Consider the following 20,152-nt stretch of genomic DNA (forward strand, 5'->3'; position numbering starts at 1 on the left):
TGACAAACTTAGTAACGTATTCTCCGCCATATATTTTTTCTATTTGCACCGCTGAATATGGTATGGCGTTAAAGTCAATATCCTTTACCAAATAATTCCCTTTCCTTATTTTGCATCCAATAGGCGACAAACCGAATAATTGGAACCATATTTTCATGAAAGGGTTTGTATAAGTCAAATGTTTCATCATTGCTACCGTCTCGATGGTACCCGCGGCTGTTTTTCTTCCAACAATAAGTGTTACTTCTAAGTCCGACACTAAAAAGTCCTTCTTCACTGTCAAATTCAATTTGAGACGATTGTTATATATGCCTTTGTAGACTTCTAAATCAAGTGAATAGGGTATATCATTGGCATACGGAAATTCTAGATTTGTGCAGTTTTCGATACTGATGAGGTTTGCTTTATATTTTTTACAAGAACAATATAAAATATTTGAATATATTAACATTAGTAAATATTTCATGATCTTGTATCTTGATAGCAACAAACACGAACGGATTGTATGAAAAGTAGTGTTACAATGACACGTGTCCTGGGTGAAACGATTTATTAGACATTAGTTCTATAATTTTAATCATTAGGTATTGTCATTAACTCCAAACTTCAAATTATTATATATTGTTATGAACGATAAGGGCATAGACAATAAATTAGACATATATTTTTTTTTATTTAACATCACACACATCGTTGCATTAATGTTACATTCGAACATAAAACCTTAAAAACTACTAAAACAATTAACATACTAAGTAAGTTATGGTGACATTCAAACAGCGTGATGTGAGGGGTTCGACTCAGCATGATGTTGCAGTATATTTACCAAGGCCTGTTCACTTCCTAAGGGCCACTTGCACCATTCCACTAACCCGTGGTTAAGCGGTTAAACCATTAACTTAATGTCAAATTGTACTGGTAACCATGGTAACTCCAGGTTTAACCGGTTAACCCCGGGTTGGTGGAATGGTGCAAGTGGGCCTAAGAAAGTTATGTCCCCAAATAATTGCGCATGTGTGCGCCTTAAGCTTCTTTGTGTGCGTTGGCCTCCGGGAAAAAGTTGCGAGTAATAAAAATAAAAACATTTTTCTACAGCAACATTGCTCCCAAATTCGTAGTAGGATGGACTATGCATGTTTTTTGTATGACTGTAGTGCTAACTCCCACGTAACGAAATTAGATAAGCTTCAGAATCAAGCCTTAAGAGTAATAGGTGGCTTTATAAAAACTACTCCGATTCATGTAATGGAGTCTGAGTTAACTATAGTACCTTTACATATACGTAGATCTTATTTGGCTTACAAATATTGTCTTAAATGTTTAACATGGACCAATAATAAAACTGTTGAATTTCTAGAAGTACTTGAATTATCTTCTAGATGTAGGTACTGGCTAAGGAAAAAATCACCATTGCTTGCAACTGTTTACTCCGACGTAAAGCATGAAAGGATATTTACCTCAAATCCCCTTAAAATGTTCAGTCTGGATACTTGGGTTTCTAATATTCGTTTCAGAGATGTAATTCGTACTAATTTAGATTTAGTGCAATGTGCAAAGAAATTATACCATCCTAGCGATATAAGAAACAATGTTTTATTGGAACTAAGTGAAAAATATGGAGATTGGCACAAAGTCTATACAGATGCATCAAAGACTGAAACTAGTATAGGAGCCGCATATTTTGACCCAGTGTTTAAAACCAAAAGTTGTTACAACATAATTTCAGAAATTTGTATTATGTCGGCGGAGTTATTTGCGATCTCAGAGGCGATATCTTATGCAATTAGTTTAAAATGCAGAAATATCGTCATTTTTACAGACAGTAAAAGTGCTTTGCAACATGTAGCTCGCTGCGCCTCTGGAAACAGAGGTACAGCGATAGCTTACACTGTGCTTGATAAATTGTACACTTTACCTACTGATATGTCTTTGAGACTTCAATGGATCCCCGCACACATAGGATTGAGTGGAAATGAGGAGGTTGACATTTTAGCCAAAGAAGCCTGCACAATTGGATCAGAAGTTTACATTACTCCAGACTTTACAGAAAAATTACATACATACAATAAGAAAATACGTGGGATATGGAAAGTACACTTTGATGAGCGTTGTAAAGAAAAAGGTATATGGTACAGGACTATGCAGTGTGAACCTCCTCATATTCCTTGGTTTATGAATGCTAGGTTAAGTAGGAAATTAATTAAGATAGGATTAAGACTTCGTTCAGGACACATTCCTCTGAAAAAGTTCGCTTTTATGATGAAGAAAGTGCCATCCCCAAACTGCGAAGCTTGCAATGTTGTAGAGGATGTCCAACATGTATTGGTGGAATGTGTGCGGAACGAAGGTAATAGACAATTGTTAATGAAGTCACTAAATCTTAATAGGTTAGATGTAGGCGTATTTCAAAGCATTTTGGCTGCACCAATCTCTGAAGAGGCAAAGGAGATATATTTATTTGTGTATAATTATATTAGTCAGTATACTGTCAGGCCGTAGATGATTGTAATTTAGTTTAAGGTACGATGGGACTGGCGTAATCTTAAGATTAAAAGTCCCTAAATAAATAAAGGATTTAAAAAAAAAAAAAAAAAACATTGCTCCCAACTCTGTTTTAAATTATCACGAATTTTATACAATATTAATCATAAAACGGGACTTAAAACTTAATTACATGCGATTAAGTTTTATAATGAATATTTGCTTCCAACTGTCTTTATCAATGTTCATAAAATATATGGAGGGTAGGTACGTCTACCCACCATAATAAAAAATATATATGTCAATGACTCTGTCCAACTGCTGTGGTTAAAGTTCATAACGAAAATTTTATTTATTAACTCTTTAAATAATACATACAACGTGTACCGCTACGTACCACTTAAGACTGTAAGTCTGTACCTACATGGATTACAGCAATGCACATAGAAAATGTGCTAAATGCGGAGCAACGGCTGTTGAAGCAGCCAGAGTGAAATTTACAACTTTAGTGGGTTCAGAAGGAACCGAGTCATAACGCATCTGGAAAGCGTATTAATGAACCGTGAAGAAATGTATGAATACAAGTCGGAAATCTGTGTAAAATGCCGTGTGTAAAGTGTAGTGTATCTGTGTGTAAAGTGTAATAGGTAGGCATGCCTAATGTTATTTGTATAAAAGGTACTGAAAACTTTGTGAATGCGCTTTATTAATGTCTATTTTTTTATTAAGTTGCCAGTTGCCAGTTTTCAGTGTATATTTTTATATGTAAAACATTTTTTAATAAATAATATATATAATGTTATAAACATAAACACGCCTTTTATTTAAATCAATTGATAATAGCACAAACAAGGGGTAATATTTGCATCTTGCATATATTTCGTGATATGAAGATAACAAATATGTTTATCAACAGAATTACTACCTACCAATACCCGCCAGGCTAAACCGGTTGTCAACTTTAGTTCCATTGGTACACAAAGACGGCGCCACTAGTATAAACGTATAAACGGTTGGGGACATTTTTTTGTATGGAGTTACCGTTCTTCTCCTAGTGAGTATTATATTCTTTGATATTTACTGTCGGACCCCATTAATGAAAAACATTAAGTAAAAGAGAAAAATAAAATATGCGACGCGCGATACAATAAGGAGCGCGGAGTGCAAGTTATACTAATACTGTATTTTGTGCAACAAGTACATAATAAGGGTTCTAAAAATTCGAGAGCCTAAGTTACAAAACGAAATGAAGTTGAGATACAATTTATATTTTCCATCTATATTTAGGGCTGGGCGATATATATGTGTCGCAGTCGGATCGTATAATCCGCCGTATTACATTACGGCTAGCCGTTTTCAAAAACAGGGGCGTTTTGAAATGCGGCGGATTAACGATTAGCCGTATTGAATGCGGCTGAATGAGAATCCGCCGGAATGTATTCGGCGCCATACGTTCTTCAACACGGCTAGCCGTAATGTAATACAGCGAGTCATTAGCCGCCGCTTTGACAGTTTTTAGTTCCCATTTTTAACACTCGTGGCGCTGCCTGACGAACGCTGTGGTGTCCATCAAATCTGGAGTTTGTCGGACTGTTTCTTTTCAAAAAAAAATTTTCCTTCGCAACTTAACTAGACGGAGCCCCGCGAACGCGGGGCTCCTATTTCTGAGCGGTTTGCCCTTCGGGCATCTGAAGCTACCTAACGAACCTAACCTACCTACCTATTGATTAAGTGAGACGTCCGTGAAAACATTACACTTTGGGGAAAAAAGCGTAGGTAGGTAATTAGGTTAGGTTCGTTAGGTAACTTCAGATGCCCGAAGGGCAAACCGCCCAGAAATAGGAGCCCCGCTTGCGGGGCTCCGTCTATTTAAGTTGTGAAGGAAATGTTTTGGAAAAGAAACACATGTAGTGCGGTGGGACCATGGTAGAAATAAATTAAATTGCAAACATTGTCAAACTCCGGTTACGTAGGCGACCGAAAGAACTGGTCACTCTACAATGTACGATGCGGCTAAACGTGGGTCGCCTTATTGAAGAACGTATCGCAGTGACAATTCGGCTAATCGTCGAACCGCCGCATTTCAAAACGCCCCTGTTTTTGAAAACGGCTAGCCGTAATGTAATACGGCGGATTATACGATCTGACTACGACATATGCATTACGAAATATATTTCAGAATCTTCAAATAAATGAAGTCTATCCTAATATAATGTGAATAAAATTCAAATACAACGTTTTATTTTATTTCAAAAATAACTTAAAAGAATATAAATGTGAATCCAGAATAAAAAAAATAAAATAAAAAAACTTAAAAGAATATGCACACAAAACAATAAACCAAAACTTAATTATTTCGTGCAAAAAGATGTCACAATATTATAACTTAAATTAAACAAATATTACTAATACTCCTAAAATACTTCGCCTTAGATATTTATTCTTAAAAAATATCCCTAAAATTTATATCAAGATCACTACCTAAGTGAGCATGAACTAAAATAGGTAAGTATATTAAAAATAAAATTATTTTCTAAACCTTGATGGTTGTACATTTATTTTATGTCCGTAATCCAGCAACCTAGTGTACTATTTTTGTGGTATATTCCAAAATACGAAACGTAATCGCCGTATACTTTGCCTGAGGCAGAAGGTTTAAAAGCCATGCCATTGACGTCTATATCCTTCACAAAATAATGCCCTTTCTTGAGTCTGCATGCAATAACGGGAACACCGAAAAATTGAAACCACATTTTTAGAAAAGGGTTCGTACAAGTCAACTTCTTCATCGTTGCTTTCCATTCAATACCCGTGGCTGTTTTTTTGCCCACACGAGCTGATGCTTCCATGTCCGCCATTGAGACGTCTTTCTCCACTGTCAAATTGATTTGTACACGATTATTAAATACACCTTTGTATACGGAGAAATCAAGATAATAGGGTAGTTTGTTGGCATAGGGAAAGTCTGGATCTTTGCAGTTCTCTATACTGACGACGTTGGCTTGATATTTTTTACAGGAACAATATAAAATTATTTGAATATATTAATATTAACAAAAATTTCATGGTATATACTCGTATTTAAAACAAACACAAACGAAGTGTGTTAAAAATAGTTTCACAATGATTCTTAGCAATATTACGAGTAGATTATAATACATGAAATCCAACCAAGCAATTTTAATACTATTAATTTTACATTAGCATAACAGCATATATCTGTATGGTGTTTACAATTCGATTCAATGACTATGTTATAAACAAGTACGCATTTTAATAGGTACATCATATTTAATTTTTCAGAATTTGTATTAGGAAGTAAACAACAGTTTGAATAACTATTTTGCTATATAGGTAGGTATTTCTTCTCGAGAGACGCTCACCAACAGCTCGCCTCCTACCTTAATACAATTAATAATATATTCAATCCCTTCCAGTCTGGCTTCCGTTCTGGTCATAGTACGGCTAGTACACTCGTGAAGATCATTAAATTCACTGACTACTAGTGAGTGACGACACTCGGGCGGGGCGGGAATGAATGAACAATCATTGACGGTGTTAATGCAGTGCTGATAGATTCTAGCAATGCCTTTTAGCGATTTTGACTCGGAACACTACGCTCTCTTAATGTATCTCCTGCGGTAATCGGATCATCACAGGCCTGTGCATCTAATGCAGACGATTTATACATTGCTGTCGGTCTCGTGGTGGTCTACAAAGCCGATGGTCCCGGGTTCGAATCCTGGTAAGGGCATTTGTTTGTATGATGATACAAATATTTATTTTATATGGTTGTTTTCTATGTATTTAAGTATTTATATGTTACATATATCGTTTTCTGAGTACCCACGACACAAGCCTTCTTGAGCTTACTGTAGGGCTTAGTCAATTTGTGTAAAAAAAAATCCTATAATATTAAAAAAAAGGTGGATGATTCCCTTTCTTCTTGGTGCGCGTTGGCCGGCGTTCCACAAGGAGGCGTGTTGTCTCCTTTGTTATTCTCTATTTTAATTGATTTAATTACTTCTATGATAACTTTACTTCACATTATCGTCTTTATGCCGACAATCATCAGATCTACTCGGTAGGTGTTACTGGCGATCTCACGTCTAAGTATTATCTTCTTTTTCAGCGTGCCATATCCTAACCGATGTCGGTGATCACCATGCGAAAGTCCTCTCTGTGTTTCGCCATCCTGCCCAGAGTGGTGTCGTCTGTAATACCGGTTTAAGGTGGATGTCTAGGGATGGGATGCCGATTATCAGCCAAAAGATGGCGTCACTGTGCACGAATTGTGGATTTTCACTATTTCTCCCAAAATACAAAGTTTCATAAGATGTGTTGATATGTGCGAAAACTATAAAAAATACTACATCCAAATCGAGACATGTTCAACTCAACATTGTCTCATTTCGTTATTACCGGAATCCAACTGCAAAATATTGCAATTTCTTGCATTCACGCACACTTACGTACTTAAAGTCACCTTAAAGTCAGTGTCAAATGTCAGCAGATTCGTAATGTTACAGTAAAGTAACCTAGAGGGCGCAGCGGAGAAATGTTTATTGTTGAAAAAAGATTGGAAATTAAATAATAAATTCTTGTTTGAGCAACGATTAAGAATTACAAGGCATTCAGAAGCAACTAAGGTCGCCTCCATAAACTCGCGAACTAAATTGACATGAGTTTGACAAATAAAATGATACCAGGAATAGCAAAGAAAAAATAGTCACGGGTATATGTCGATAAAATGATATCGATAAGTAAAATATTGCACTTACTACCCATGTCATAATTATAAAGGGGTCACAAACGATTTCGATTAATATGAATGTGACGAGAAAAGTGGTTAATTCGATTGTAAGATTGTGTCGTTACCAATCAAATCAGGAGGTGCGGATGAGAAACTGACAAATTTCAGTGTCATGTTAGTGTGCAACAACTTGACGTTCTTTATTTCAAGAGCTCGGTTGTCGCCATAAATCTAAAATTGGTGATTTAATTTTATACATGTGGCCGGTAGATGAGATTGATCCATAATTATTTATACTTGGTTAAGCAGATCTTGTCAGTAAAAAAGGCGGCAAATTTGAAAAATGAAGGCGCGATGGGATATCGTCTCAAAGTAAATTTGAATTTCGCGCCTTTGTCTACTGACAATATTTGCTTGATCTTGACCTAATTGTCAACTTAAACGTCCAGTTTAGGGACTGGTCGTCACAATCGAAGCCATAGGGATCCCGAGGCGATTTAATTTTTGCGTCCACACCACTCGAATTAAATGAGAAATTAATCACATTATACGAAATATTTCCCCGTCTGGTCCGGCCTTTTTTGTATTTTGAGCCAAAATCACTTTTTCTATGTCACCTACAACTTAATTGTTACTCTATAGCTGTAAGTTTTCGAAACAAATAAAACAAAATAAATATAATAAAATATTTATTTAATTACAATATGTTTATTCAATATCCTTGTCTCTATTAGGTACTATAAAATTGCACAATTTTGGAAATACCGACATTCTCTAATTCAAACTTTTTTGAAAATATCGATATGAACAACACTGGCCAAACTGTGGTATCATTTGTGCACATTGACCTGTCAATTTAGTTCGCGAGTTTCTGGAGGCAACTGTAATGTTTTCGACCATCAACTGTCATGTGCTCGTGGCACCCGTAGCCTCTATTTTGAAAAAAAACAGATTGTAGCTAAGATACATGGTTCAAACCCCGACAATGCCAGTTTTTTTTTATTTTATAATTTTAGCATTCTCTTTTGAATTATTTTAAGCGTATGTTATTCTTCGAAACTAAACTTACGTGAGTAAAATATTTTCAGTATTTTAATTATTTTTTAATAATATTATGGGAAGATTTATAAAAGTATTTTTATTTTCCGGTTTTCAAAGGATATAAATAATGATTAAAATAATTAAAAAAAAGTCATGCATGAGGCTAATTAGGATCGCGGAATAGGTACATAAGAAGTCAACTATCGACGAAGTATAGCTGGTCAAGCAGATCTTGTCAGTAGAAAAAGGCGGCAAATTTGAAAAATGTAGGCGCGAAGGGATATCGTTCATAGAACATTTGGATTTCGCGCCTTTTTAGGGTTCCGTACCCAAAGGGTAAAACGGGACCCTATTACTAAGACTTCGCTGTCCGTCCGTCCGTCCGTCCGTCCGTCTGTCACCAGGCTGTATCTCACGAACCGTGATAGCTAGACAGTTGAAATTTTCACAGATGATGTATTTCTGTTGCCGCTATAACAACAAATACTAAAAACAGAATAAAATAAAGATTTAAATGGGGCTCCCATACAACAAACGTGATTTTTGACCAAAGTTAAGCAACGTCGGGAGTGGTCAGTACTTGGATGGGTGACCGTTTTTTTTTTTGCATTATGGTACGGAACCCTTCGTGCGCGAGTCCGACTCGCACTTGCCCGGTTTTTTTACTGACAAGATTTGCTTGACCAGGTATAAAATAAAAGTTTCCAAAATTTTATTGAAATGATATACCTACATGAAATAATCAAATACAACACATTTACTTAAAATAAATTTTAAAATAAGGCATATAAAATTACCAAAAAGATGAAACAAATTAAATAAATAAATACAAAAAGAAATGAGTCTTTGTTCGTGGTTTGAACCCTGTCATGCTATTCAACTTGTTAGACTTATACTCAGTAGCTAAAAGCCACTAGACCATTTGACCATAGTAGACTCGGGCGAAAAATGCCTTCTTATTTAAGTAACCCATTACTGTCAAAAATATCAAGTTTGAATTGATTTGAAATATAATTTTTCATTGTCGACTCATTGACATCCAAACGTTGCGAGCATGTTGTACTTTAAACCATTTGGCAACATCGCACGGGGAAATCTTCTGAAAATGTATGTCCTTTTATATTTTGATATTTATGGATATATGAGGATTCTTCTACTTATGTTGCAAATTGATTAAATTATCGAGAGAAAAATGCTAATGTAAAGAAAACAAGAAATATCCGTTTCATTTCTCATGCTATTGATTCGGTTAAATTGTGTTCTAATGTATGGGGAAGACAAACTAATTATAGCCAGCCTTTTATGAATGTAGTATGATACCATAGGGTATGGTGCTTTACGCACACTAGCGTCCCTTCCCCTCCCCCTGACGCAACCCCCCTTTTTTGCATGAAATATGTCCCGGTTCACAGTTTTTTACATTTTTTGAGGAAAGAATATATTTTAGGAAAAAAGTGTCAATGAAAGAAATAATCCTTAATAAATTCTTAATAAAAAAGGTCATATTGATTTTTTTACATGATGCACATTCATGTATTAGCTTGTTAAAATTCGAAATAACATAGTTTTTACTTAGGATTCCAAACTCATTTATTATACACGGTGTAACACGAGGAAACCGAATAATTTTGACAGCGTATTCCTGATCATATTTAGAGACAAAAATGTCCTATAAACTTTTTTGAAATGCGGCTAGTTTCAGAGTTAATACCAATTTAAAAAAATAAAACAAGTTTTTATTGTTACATAGTTCAAAACGCCTTTTTGATGGCGATGTTGTTACTATGGGATTTAGTCTAAATATCCTTATTGATATGTCAAAAAATGACAATTAAGTAACACGTTGCAAAAACTATGTTTTACGAAAAAAAAGTAAAAATCCATGTTAACTGACAAGTTTACCAATAACATTTACTTTTTATGTACATACATATATATTCAAAAAATTAAAAAATGGCGGCCAAGTGCGAGTCGGACTCGCGTTCCAAGGATTCCGTATATTACACAATTTTTAACAATGTATTTTTTATTTTATTTATTTATTTATTTAGATATTTAATTCAGGGAACAAGGCCCATATTACAAATTCCTTACAGACTAACATACATATGTATTTTATAAACTTAAAACTAAACATTATTTATGCGAAACGTGAGTGAAATCTTTAAAAAATCCGTAGGAGTCGGATCAAAAACTGTAATTAAGTCCGACTCACGCTTGACTGTACATTTGTAATAGGTTTTCCTGTCATCTATAGGTATAGACCTATTTTATGTATTTTTTCAAAATTTTAAACCTAGTAGTTTCGGAGATAAAGGGGGAGGGGGGAATAGTCATTTTTTGCCTACTTTCTTGAATAACTTCTAAACTGTTTATTCGAAAATTATAAAAAAATATATATTTGAGATCCTTACAATAAGCTCTTTCATTTGATATGTAACATGATATAGTTTGAAATTTTTTATTTTTTTATTTTTTCATTTACCCCCCAAAAGTGGCCCCCATGTTTAAAATTCATTTGTTTACAAACTTACATATGTGTACCAGATTTCAACTTGATTGGTCCAGTAGTTCCGGAGAAAATCGGCTGTGACAGACGGACAGACAGACAGACGCATGAGTGATCCTATAAGGGTTCCGCTTTTTCGTTTTGAGGTACGGAACCCTAAAAACAATAAAAAAAATTGTTTTCGGCGAAATTGACCTATACTCATACAAACATTTTTTCCTCCTTTTAATTTGACCTCAGAAATAAAACCTTTCGCATTTCTTATATAAAATGAATATAACCTTTTTTACTAAGAATTTAATAAGGAACTATTTCTTTCATTGACACTTTTATCCTAAAATGTATACATGAGGTCAAAAAAAAGGAAAAGATGTAATATGTGTTTAGGTCAATTTCGCCAAAAAAAAAATTTGTTTGGTTTTTTTTTAATTTTATGAATGAATTTGTATATAAAAATTAAATGCTATTGGTAAACTTGTCACTTAAAATGGTTTTTTTTTCGTAAAACTTAGTTTTTGCAAAGTGTTACTTGTCACTTTTTGACATATCAATAAGGATATTTAGACTAAATCCCATAGTAGCAACATCGCCATCAAAAAGGCGTTTTGAACTATGTAACAATAGAAACTTGTTTTTTTTTATTGGTATTAACTCTGAAACTAGGCGAATTTCAAAAAAGTTTATAGGATATTTTTGTCTCTAAATGTGATTAGGAATACGCTGTTAAAATTATTCGGTTTCCTCATGTTACACCGTGTATAATAAATGAGTTTCGAACCCTAAGTAAAAACTATGTTATTTCGAATTTTGACAAGCTAATACATGATTTAGGTGCATCATATTAAAAAAATGAATATGACCTTTTTTATTAAGAATTTATTAAGGATTATTTCTTTCATTGACACTTTTTTCCTAAAATGTATACTTTCCTCAAAAAATGTAAAAAACTGTGAACCGGGACATATTTCATGCAAAAAGGGTGGGTTGTGTCAGGGGGAGGGGAAGGGACGCTAGTGTGCGTAAAGCACCATACCCTAAGGTATCATACTACATTCATAAAAGGCTGGCTATAATTAGTTTTTCAAAAAGCACAATTTGACCGAATATATGAAAGAGGGTCATTGTTGTTGTAAAAGGTGTGCAGGAAATGATACGTTTCTGCACTAGAGCAGTTTAGGTTCCAATTCCAAGTACGATTTTATTATTCTTTTTACAATAAGCAATTGAAATTTGGGTATAAATGGATTTGTTATACAATTTCCATTCTGATATTTGACTCCCCATTCCATAAATTACTTTTGGCCAAATTGTTAATTGAAAATACCTACTTTTAAAAAATACCTACTCTCAAAAACACCTACTATAAAAATGTATTTAAAAAAACACATGCATTTTACTTTCCTCGTATGCGAAATGAAAAGTAGAGTGTTTTAACTCGGGTGAAAGGCAGCATTTTTGAAAAAAAACCAGGCAAGTGCGAGTCGGACTCTCGCACGAAGGGTTCCGTACCATAATGCAAAAAAAAAACAAAAAAAAAGCAAAAAAAAAAACGGTCACCCATCCAAGTACTGACCACTCCCGACGTTGCTTAACTTTGGTCAAAAATCACGTTTGTTGTATGGGAGCCCCATTTAAATCTTTATTTTATTCTGTTTTTAGTATTTGTTGTTATAGCGGCAACAGAAATACATCATCTGTGAAAATTTCAACTGTCTAGCTATCACGGTTCGTGAGATACAGCCTGGTGACAGACAGACGGACAGACGGACGGACAGCGAAGTCTTAGTAATAGGGTCCCGTTTTACCCTTTGGGTACGGAACCCTAAAAATATCATCTACTAATGTTATTGTTATGCACAAGCAGAAGATATTATAGAATCTTGTTTATTTACAAGAAGATGAAATTTTTCTCCACATACCTATATATTTTTGAGAAAAATATAGCTAGGTATTTTAGTTTAAAAATCATTGTTACAATAAATATAGGCTTTTCCAGAGAACATTTACCGAAACGAAAGCAGAATTCACAAGGGTTTTCGGTGGACGACCGTAACGCGAATGATTGTTTGGACTGACCTTTCTATAAATATATAAATGTATTTTATTGTGTAATAATCATAATAATTATTAAGTTATATTAAATCTGGGAATGAAATTATATCAGAAAGGAGGTATACTCGTAACATGCTTTGTGCATTAAATATACCTCCCTCTATTGAGTGAAAATAAAACAAAATACACAGGTAATCTGTGTTGCGGTTTTAAAGTGCCATCTGTTACACCTTTGACAAATTAAAAATGATTACTTGTCAAATGAAGTCGCCATGTTAGAATTACACCTATACTATAAGCATCACTCACACAAACAAGCAATGAGGCAAAATTTTACCAATATTCAAAGGCTTTTTTCTTAATAATTTTAATCAAAATCTAGTATTTTTTTACGTTAAGCGAAGATAGAAATGTATATACTACCCAAACATTACATATACAAGTGAAGAAACCCTATATAATAGGAGCTAGGGTGCCAAGAAAGTTGTATGAAAATCGAGCAAGGAGAACCACCTTAACTCCTTATATTACCGCACCATGATGTTCTGGGTATTCCTCTACCTCTTTTTTATTATCAGTACAGTTAATAGCGACTTACAGAAAAACTGTAAATGTATTCGAATACTCGTACTTTAATGATTAACTTGTCAGCGTGAAATGATGATGAAGAATAATAGAAATTACCGCCCTTTGCCCGGGAAAGTAATATCTATCTATAGCCTGACAAGTTCTTTTTTAGCCCTGATATAATGTCGCTACAAACAGCTTACATATAGCAACAATACGTGTACGTCATGAATAGTCGGGACAGTGTGTATTGGCATCGTGCAAGAGCGAGTGAGGTATACAATTATGTACATGTGAGTTGTAGAAGTATGTTTCCCAATCGAAACCCAATCGAAAGAGCATGTTTAGTTGATAATTAAGTATGAATAATTTACCTATCCGCCATAATTTGATTCTAAATATTCGACCTCCGTATATATATTTACCAGATTCAGTCACTCGTGGTGGTAATGGCTCATTCTTATAATAAATATTTTTGATTATAGCACTAAAGACGCCTTAACCCTTAAAACGTTTCTGTCACTTTTTTAGTACAGGTACTAAATGTGGCGCCAAGTTTAAACACTAAGTGCAGGCTAGAAAAGGAAGTACGTTAAAGAAAGTGCGAGAATTGTACTTTTTTTCCTAGTTTAAGAAAATATCAAACAAAATTCGGTTTATGCGCAGGCGGCAGTTGAAATTTGAAATTCGCTGAATTTGCGACGGTGTGTGTTCCTGAGGTCATAGAATATAAAGTTAATAGCCAAATTGTTTTCTTTGTGTTGATATTATTACTAGATGAGTTTAACATTGTTATTCTATATAAATCTCATCAAATCATACATTAATTCTAAGTCAAAAATTGCGAAATATATCTTGTCCCATTTTTGTGACATTGTCGATAGTACTGGTAACAAGGTACCATTTAGCACGTACTAAAAAACGGACAGTGCCTACTTGTGCGGAGACAAGATTGTGACAGAAAACGGACATTGCCATACTTAGGGTATATGCTTTTTTTTCATTTATCGTCATTTTATAGGCTATTGTTGCATTGGGGTTATGTTATACATAAGTATATGTATACATTTATTTATATTTTAGTTTTAGGTGGTTCCACCATCTGACTCAGAAGAGTGAGATAGCAAAAAAAACGACGATGACGAAATTTTACTAGAGACAGATTGTACATCTGCCTTGCCCCAATCTGACTCTTTTTCAGCCAGGTCACTTTCTACGAGGATGTCAAATATGATGGACAAATATATGTTCATTTACGAACACTCGTGCTTTTATTCTTATTGTCATGCTATTAAAGTTTAGTGCGCCTCATTGTGAATGGCACTATCTGTATTTAAATGTAATTTCGAAGTCTAACGTAGTCATTGTGGGAAAAAAGTTGTTCATAATATTCGACCTGATGACCTAAACACGACCTCCTCTAGTACTCCACCCACAAAACTTAATTCCTCGCCATTAAACGCATAACTTGCTTCAGTATCCAAATTATTGGCACTTCTTGAAATGTCCTACGGTTAGAACCTATTTCAAGTCGATGATGAAGATGCTACAATTCCTGAGGCCTGTAAAATATAATCTCTACAAATTTCAGGAGAGTAAATAGCTAATTTCTCTAGTCTAGAATAGAATCTAGTCTTTCATATGTCGGGCAGACGAAGCAAAGCATTTCTACTCGGGTACAAGAACATATGACATAGCTGATGTCAAGCACCGCCAACTAAAATCTGCGGTCTGGGAGCATGACATGGATAACTCTGGTTCTCGCCAAGGAGGAGCCATATATTCCCAGAATGTTGCCAGAGGCCATTGATACTGGAAAATATCTAAACTTTTACAGGAACTACAGCCATTCTTTACCATCAGCTTAGGTTCCAGATACGCCGGGTAATAAGAAAACAAGCAATACATAGAACTGTGAGACCATAGTGATAAATGGTGTGGTCATTTAAGTAAAGTAATGTTACTTACAATAATTGTAATGTGTAACTATCTTTATGAGCCTATTTTGCCTGTAGACGTAGCTTTATAATGTATATTTTTTGTTTATTATATCTGTACGTGGGTCGTTTTATATATAAACACTAGAAGTAAATATAGTATTATTATGTTTCTCATTACTTTTTTCTTCTTAATAATATAATTAAACATTTTTTCCAAACATTCACTAGTGTGTTATTGAAATAATTATAAATTTTCTTGTCCTGTAATTCTTTAATATTTTTTATTTTGTGAAACTGTATAACGGCATTGTCCGTTTTTTAGGACAACCTTGAGAGCAATCAATCTATAAGGTTCGTGGCAATGTCCGTTTTAACGGACGTCCTGAAAACCCTACTTTCAGAATGCTTTTAATTTTTTTTTCTTAAATTTAGTATTTTTTTACTCATTACTATCCCCAAAAACATTCCATGAAATAGGTGGATACATTATTTCATGTCTTGCCATGTTAAGGGTTAAATGAGAAAAATAATAATTTAATAATTAATATTCATATTTAGTACAAAACTAACCAGTTTATTACAAACTCACTATGAAAATCAGTACCCGTCATGTCAACAAATAATTTCACAACATTGTTTAATGGAATGCTACTGAATCCCGTATCCTTTTTCTGTCGCAAGTATTTTTATGTATTTAAAATTATTTGTTTAGCATCGGTGTGAATTTTTTTGGGCATTTTGATTGCAAAATCTATTATTATCCTGAAATATTTACAATCATTTTCGATTTGTTTACATCGGTGACATTCAATGACTTTCAATGTCGGATGTCAAACAAAATAATTGCCATTAAAATAAATTAGTTCCATCGAAAATCCGCAACGTGGCGAGGGCTAAAAAGGAACTTGTTAGGCTTTATATATCTATAATAAAAGCTATCTCAAGTTTTAATAAATCAATCAGTAAAAAAAAAATTTTAGAAGCCTTCTTTCTTATGTAGAAACCACAATGGTTTATATGGATAATATACTTCATTTACACGCTAAACGTTAAAATCCACGCCACAATGATCGTTTTTATATCCCATAAATCCTCGTATCAAAATAGTAAAGCTTCGAGCTTCAGTCAGTTATATTGCCGTGTTGGCCGCCGGCGCACGCGCTGCCCGAAATACATCGATCGGAACCGTTTCGTAATTCCATTTCGTAACCTCTTAACCCTTTGAACCTTCGTAACTAACCTCACACGTGAATGTGCAGTGATGTGGAACACTCAAATTTAAACAAACGTGCAACGCAACCTTGACGACAGTAAACAACATTCTTACGCTATGCAGTTCTCAAACTGTACGAAAATTGTTTGGCGCGTGTTGAGAGGAAACGTTTTTAAACAAATATCACTTGTGGCTTTGTGAGCTGTCCTCGCAAGTCCCATTGGCTTCACTATTTTCAAAAATTGTCGAATATTTTATAGAAAAACCAATGATGAACCTAATAAACCAAACAATACCAGGAGAGAATCAATTGAGAAATGCGAGAGTTAAACAACCGGAAATGAATACGAAATCATTTTTGCCCAAGCTATTACGGAAACTGCTAATACATAAAACAAGTGTTTTAGAGGCTAGTTAAAATAATTGTAATCTACGGATACCTATGGCTTAGTTTTCCTTCTATATTGCAAGGTCAGACGATGATCTGTTGAAAAACAAAAGTATACGCGAATTCTTCTTAGATTATGTAGCCAAGCGAACATTTAGCTTTTTACTGATAAACGCTAAATTGTTAGTAAATTAAAATTTAAACTAAAGATTAATCGACCTATCAATCTACGGACTGCATAGTCGCGTCCTTGTCCCACTGGCGTGCCAGGAGACGCATTTAGACCGGCCTACCCGGCTTGTCCTCCAACAAACTTTCTTCCAACCCCAACCAATCAAAAATAGACCTTCCGACCTCTCAATAAGATTGACGGCGACGACCTACATAAATTGGCGCCCTGTAATTCAGACAAGCTTTCACGGGAATCGATACATCCGAGTTTCGGCCTTATGGCTTCGAGATTAGGAATTGTTGATGTGAAAAGATAAAGTGGTGATAGTGTAAACACACCGGAACGCGGACCTGATTGGTACGCCGTGCACTGACATTTGGCGATCACTTCTTTTAATTGATACGTAGCTGGTGTAACTATTTTATCACTCTCTTTTCTATTAATATAATTAATATATTCAATATTATTCGTAGCGCTTACGAGTAGTTCACGATCTTCGCCGTTGTCATGGCAATAGTAGTTTTTAATGGAAAGCGAAGTCCAGAAGTGACAACAAAAATGACAACCCTGCTGATCATGTTCAGTTTGGTGACAGTTTACATTATTCGAAAGGTCAATGAAAAATACCAGTAATTTGTATGTCCAAAGATACTATACACTATTATGACTTTGTACACTTTGATACTTGTAATACCAAGATCTACATATATTTTAATAATGAACACATTATCCTGGCGTAAAACATCACAGATTATATTTATTTAAATTTTATTTTCATTTAGTCCAATCACATGCACTCTGCACAAACACATACAATGAATTAAATACGATTAACAGTAAATAAAGACAATGTCAGAAATCTTACTTACACGTATTGATACTGCTAGGTACAGCCAAATTATCCAACATTGCGATTATTTTCAAATGCGTCTATAGGTACCAATATTGTTCTTATGAAGATAATTACCTAAATTTATTGCTCATTTTTTAATTTTCTAAAACCAACTTATTTCAGTTTATAGGGCCTACCAACAATTTCACAATTCATCGACCCTCCAGCCAAAACAGCTATTTATACCCTCATTCAAGCTCTCGAGACTAAACCGTTCGTAAGAAACATCTGTTTATTTACAAAATGTAATGCCTCTTGGAATGGGCCGGATTTATTATGATTATCGTGTAAAAATGTTTACGTTCATTTTAACATTATCGCTAGGAATAAGTACATTTCATTGGATATAATTCAGGAAGTACATTGAGTATATAATATATATTTTTGCCTGATAAACAAAAAATCTAATTTACTCTAAATAAGTGAAACAAAGTATAATCTTTTTTGAGTAGTGAAGTTTTTAAATCGTAGTAAGTACATTACATTTTTGACGTGTAAAAGTGCCCTTATGGCCTATTTGCTGAATAAATGTTGATGTTTGATTTAGTGTTATGTTTCGGTAAGAAATTTTCAAGCAAATAAACTGTCAAGCTGTTATTTTTTTGAGTATCTACTGCAAAAAATGAAGCTCAAATTTTAAATACCTAATATGATGCATTATCAATGAATACAAATGGCATCAATATTGAGTTATAAATATGATTATGTTCATCATGCAAAATTGTTTGTTTAAGAAAAGGTTACAGTGCAAACCAGTGCAGCAATGCAGCAACTTTGATTGAAACCCTGCAAATAAGGTAAAGGGCCCCTGTTTCGGCAGGTTAAGGCTCTTGAGAGTGAGTTGAGAGTTTGTGTATTTTTTTTAAATATTACTAAGCATATCAATACCTTGAAAGCTTTTGAATATGTTATATTAGTTCTTTGTTAATAATTTAATGTATAAACTGTAGGGTTTTAGTTGAACCTCTTTTTTATATGAATTTTTTCGTGAACCTCTTATTTGGCTCCCATTTCGTGATACAAATTTAGGTCAGCTCCTAAATTCGTGAATTCGTGTCCCCTGTTTCGGCATAAAGTTTTCTTAGAGTAATTGGTGATAAATTGATAATTTGCTGATAATCATTTTAAATATTTAACGGTCTTACCTACTTACGAATAATTGTAAGGTCAAATTAAAAATAATAATAAAAAAAATGTTAAATTGAGATCTAGCTTAAAGTTTTTTGTACTCGTCGACTTTAATGGTTGAATTAAGACTTAGGCAAACCATATGGGTACTTTAATACTTGATTAAAAGTCAAACTATTTAATTTAAATAAAAAATAAAAAAATAAAATTAAAAAAATAAAAAATAATTAAAAATAATAATTATTTACAAAAAATAATTTACTATCTTATACGTTAAAAATAAACATACACAATATAAATCAAATTTCAATAATAAATAAAACTGTGCTAGTAGTTAATATGAGAATATACGTGGAACATACCTTAAAATTTTTAACTCGGGTCACATTCAAACTCGTTTTATGAGAATTCTAGTGAAAAAAACACATACCGAATTTCGCTCATACGAAACTTCATGAAATACATTAATTGCTTTCTAATTTATTTTTTTAATTATCTATGTTGTTATATTTAAAAACAAGCACTCAAAATGTATCTAGAAAATCCTTGATTCGTTAGTGGCACGAAATAGGAGACACACGTAAGATAAAATGACCGCTATTTCGTGAGTCGATTTATTGCAATTTTAAGTTATTTCTATGCATATATTCAATCTTTTTTCTTATCAAATCAATTACTAAGGAACCCACAGAAACACTCCCAAAAACTTTTATTCGAATGGGTTTAGCTTTTCCTTCCTATAAGCTTAACAAGTGAGAGCGCGCACCTTACGCCTAAAAAAAGTGCACGCATACAACACAGCTATTCGCGGCCGTCTAACAGTTTCGACCGTCGTATTACTCTTAGTTTAATCACTAAAATATTGGTTATCATTTTATTGAAGAGATTAAATAATACAGATTTTTTTCATATGTATAATTTGAATAAAAGATATTTGAATTCCTTATTATTTGCGCCAGAAAAAAAACTAACGAAATAACGTACTAACACGAACTTGGGGCCGTTTACCTTAACAT

At 33.8% G+C, this 20,152-nt stretch overlaps 2 protein-coding genes across 4 annotated transcripts in view; both read left to right on the forward strand.

Moving 5' to 3' along the window:
• The window catches only part of LOC134679803 (uncharacterized), a 130,498-nt gene that overhangs the window by 61,755 nt on the left and 48,591 nt on the right, over positions 1–20,152 (forward strand). The gene's annotated exons all lie outside the window — the stretch shown is intronic.
• Positions 1,127–2,587, forward strand: LOC134680480 (uncharacterized). The gene has a single exon (XM_063539610.1). It carries the CDS (start codon positions 1,246–1,248, stop codon positions 2,497–2,499), a length of 1,254 nt encoding a protein of 417 aa, XP_063395680.1. The 5' UTR covers positions 1,127–1,245; the 3' UTR covers positions 2,500–2,587.

Source organism: Cydia fagiglandana, chromosome 3 (assembly GCF_963556715.1).
Source record: "Cydia fagiglandana chromosome 3, ilCydFagi1.1, whole genome shotgun sequence".
NCBI classification, from domain to species: domain Eukaryota; kingdom Metazoa; phylum Arthropoda; class Insecta; order Lepidoptera; family Tortricidae; genus Cydia; species Cydia fagiglandana.

Coding starts and splice junctions, on each gene's coding strand:
- LOC134680480 (XM_063539610.1), top strand. CDS start 1,246: ATGGAGTCTGAGTTAACTATAGTACCTTTACATATACGTAGATCTTAT.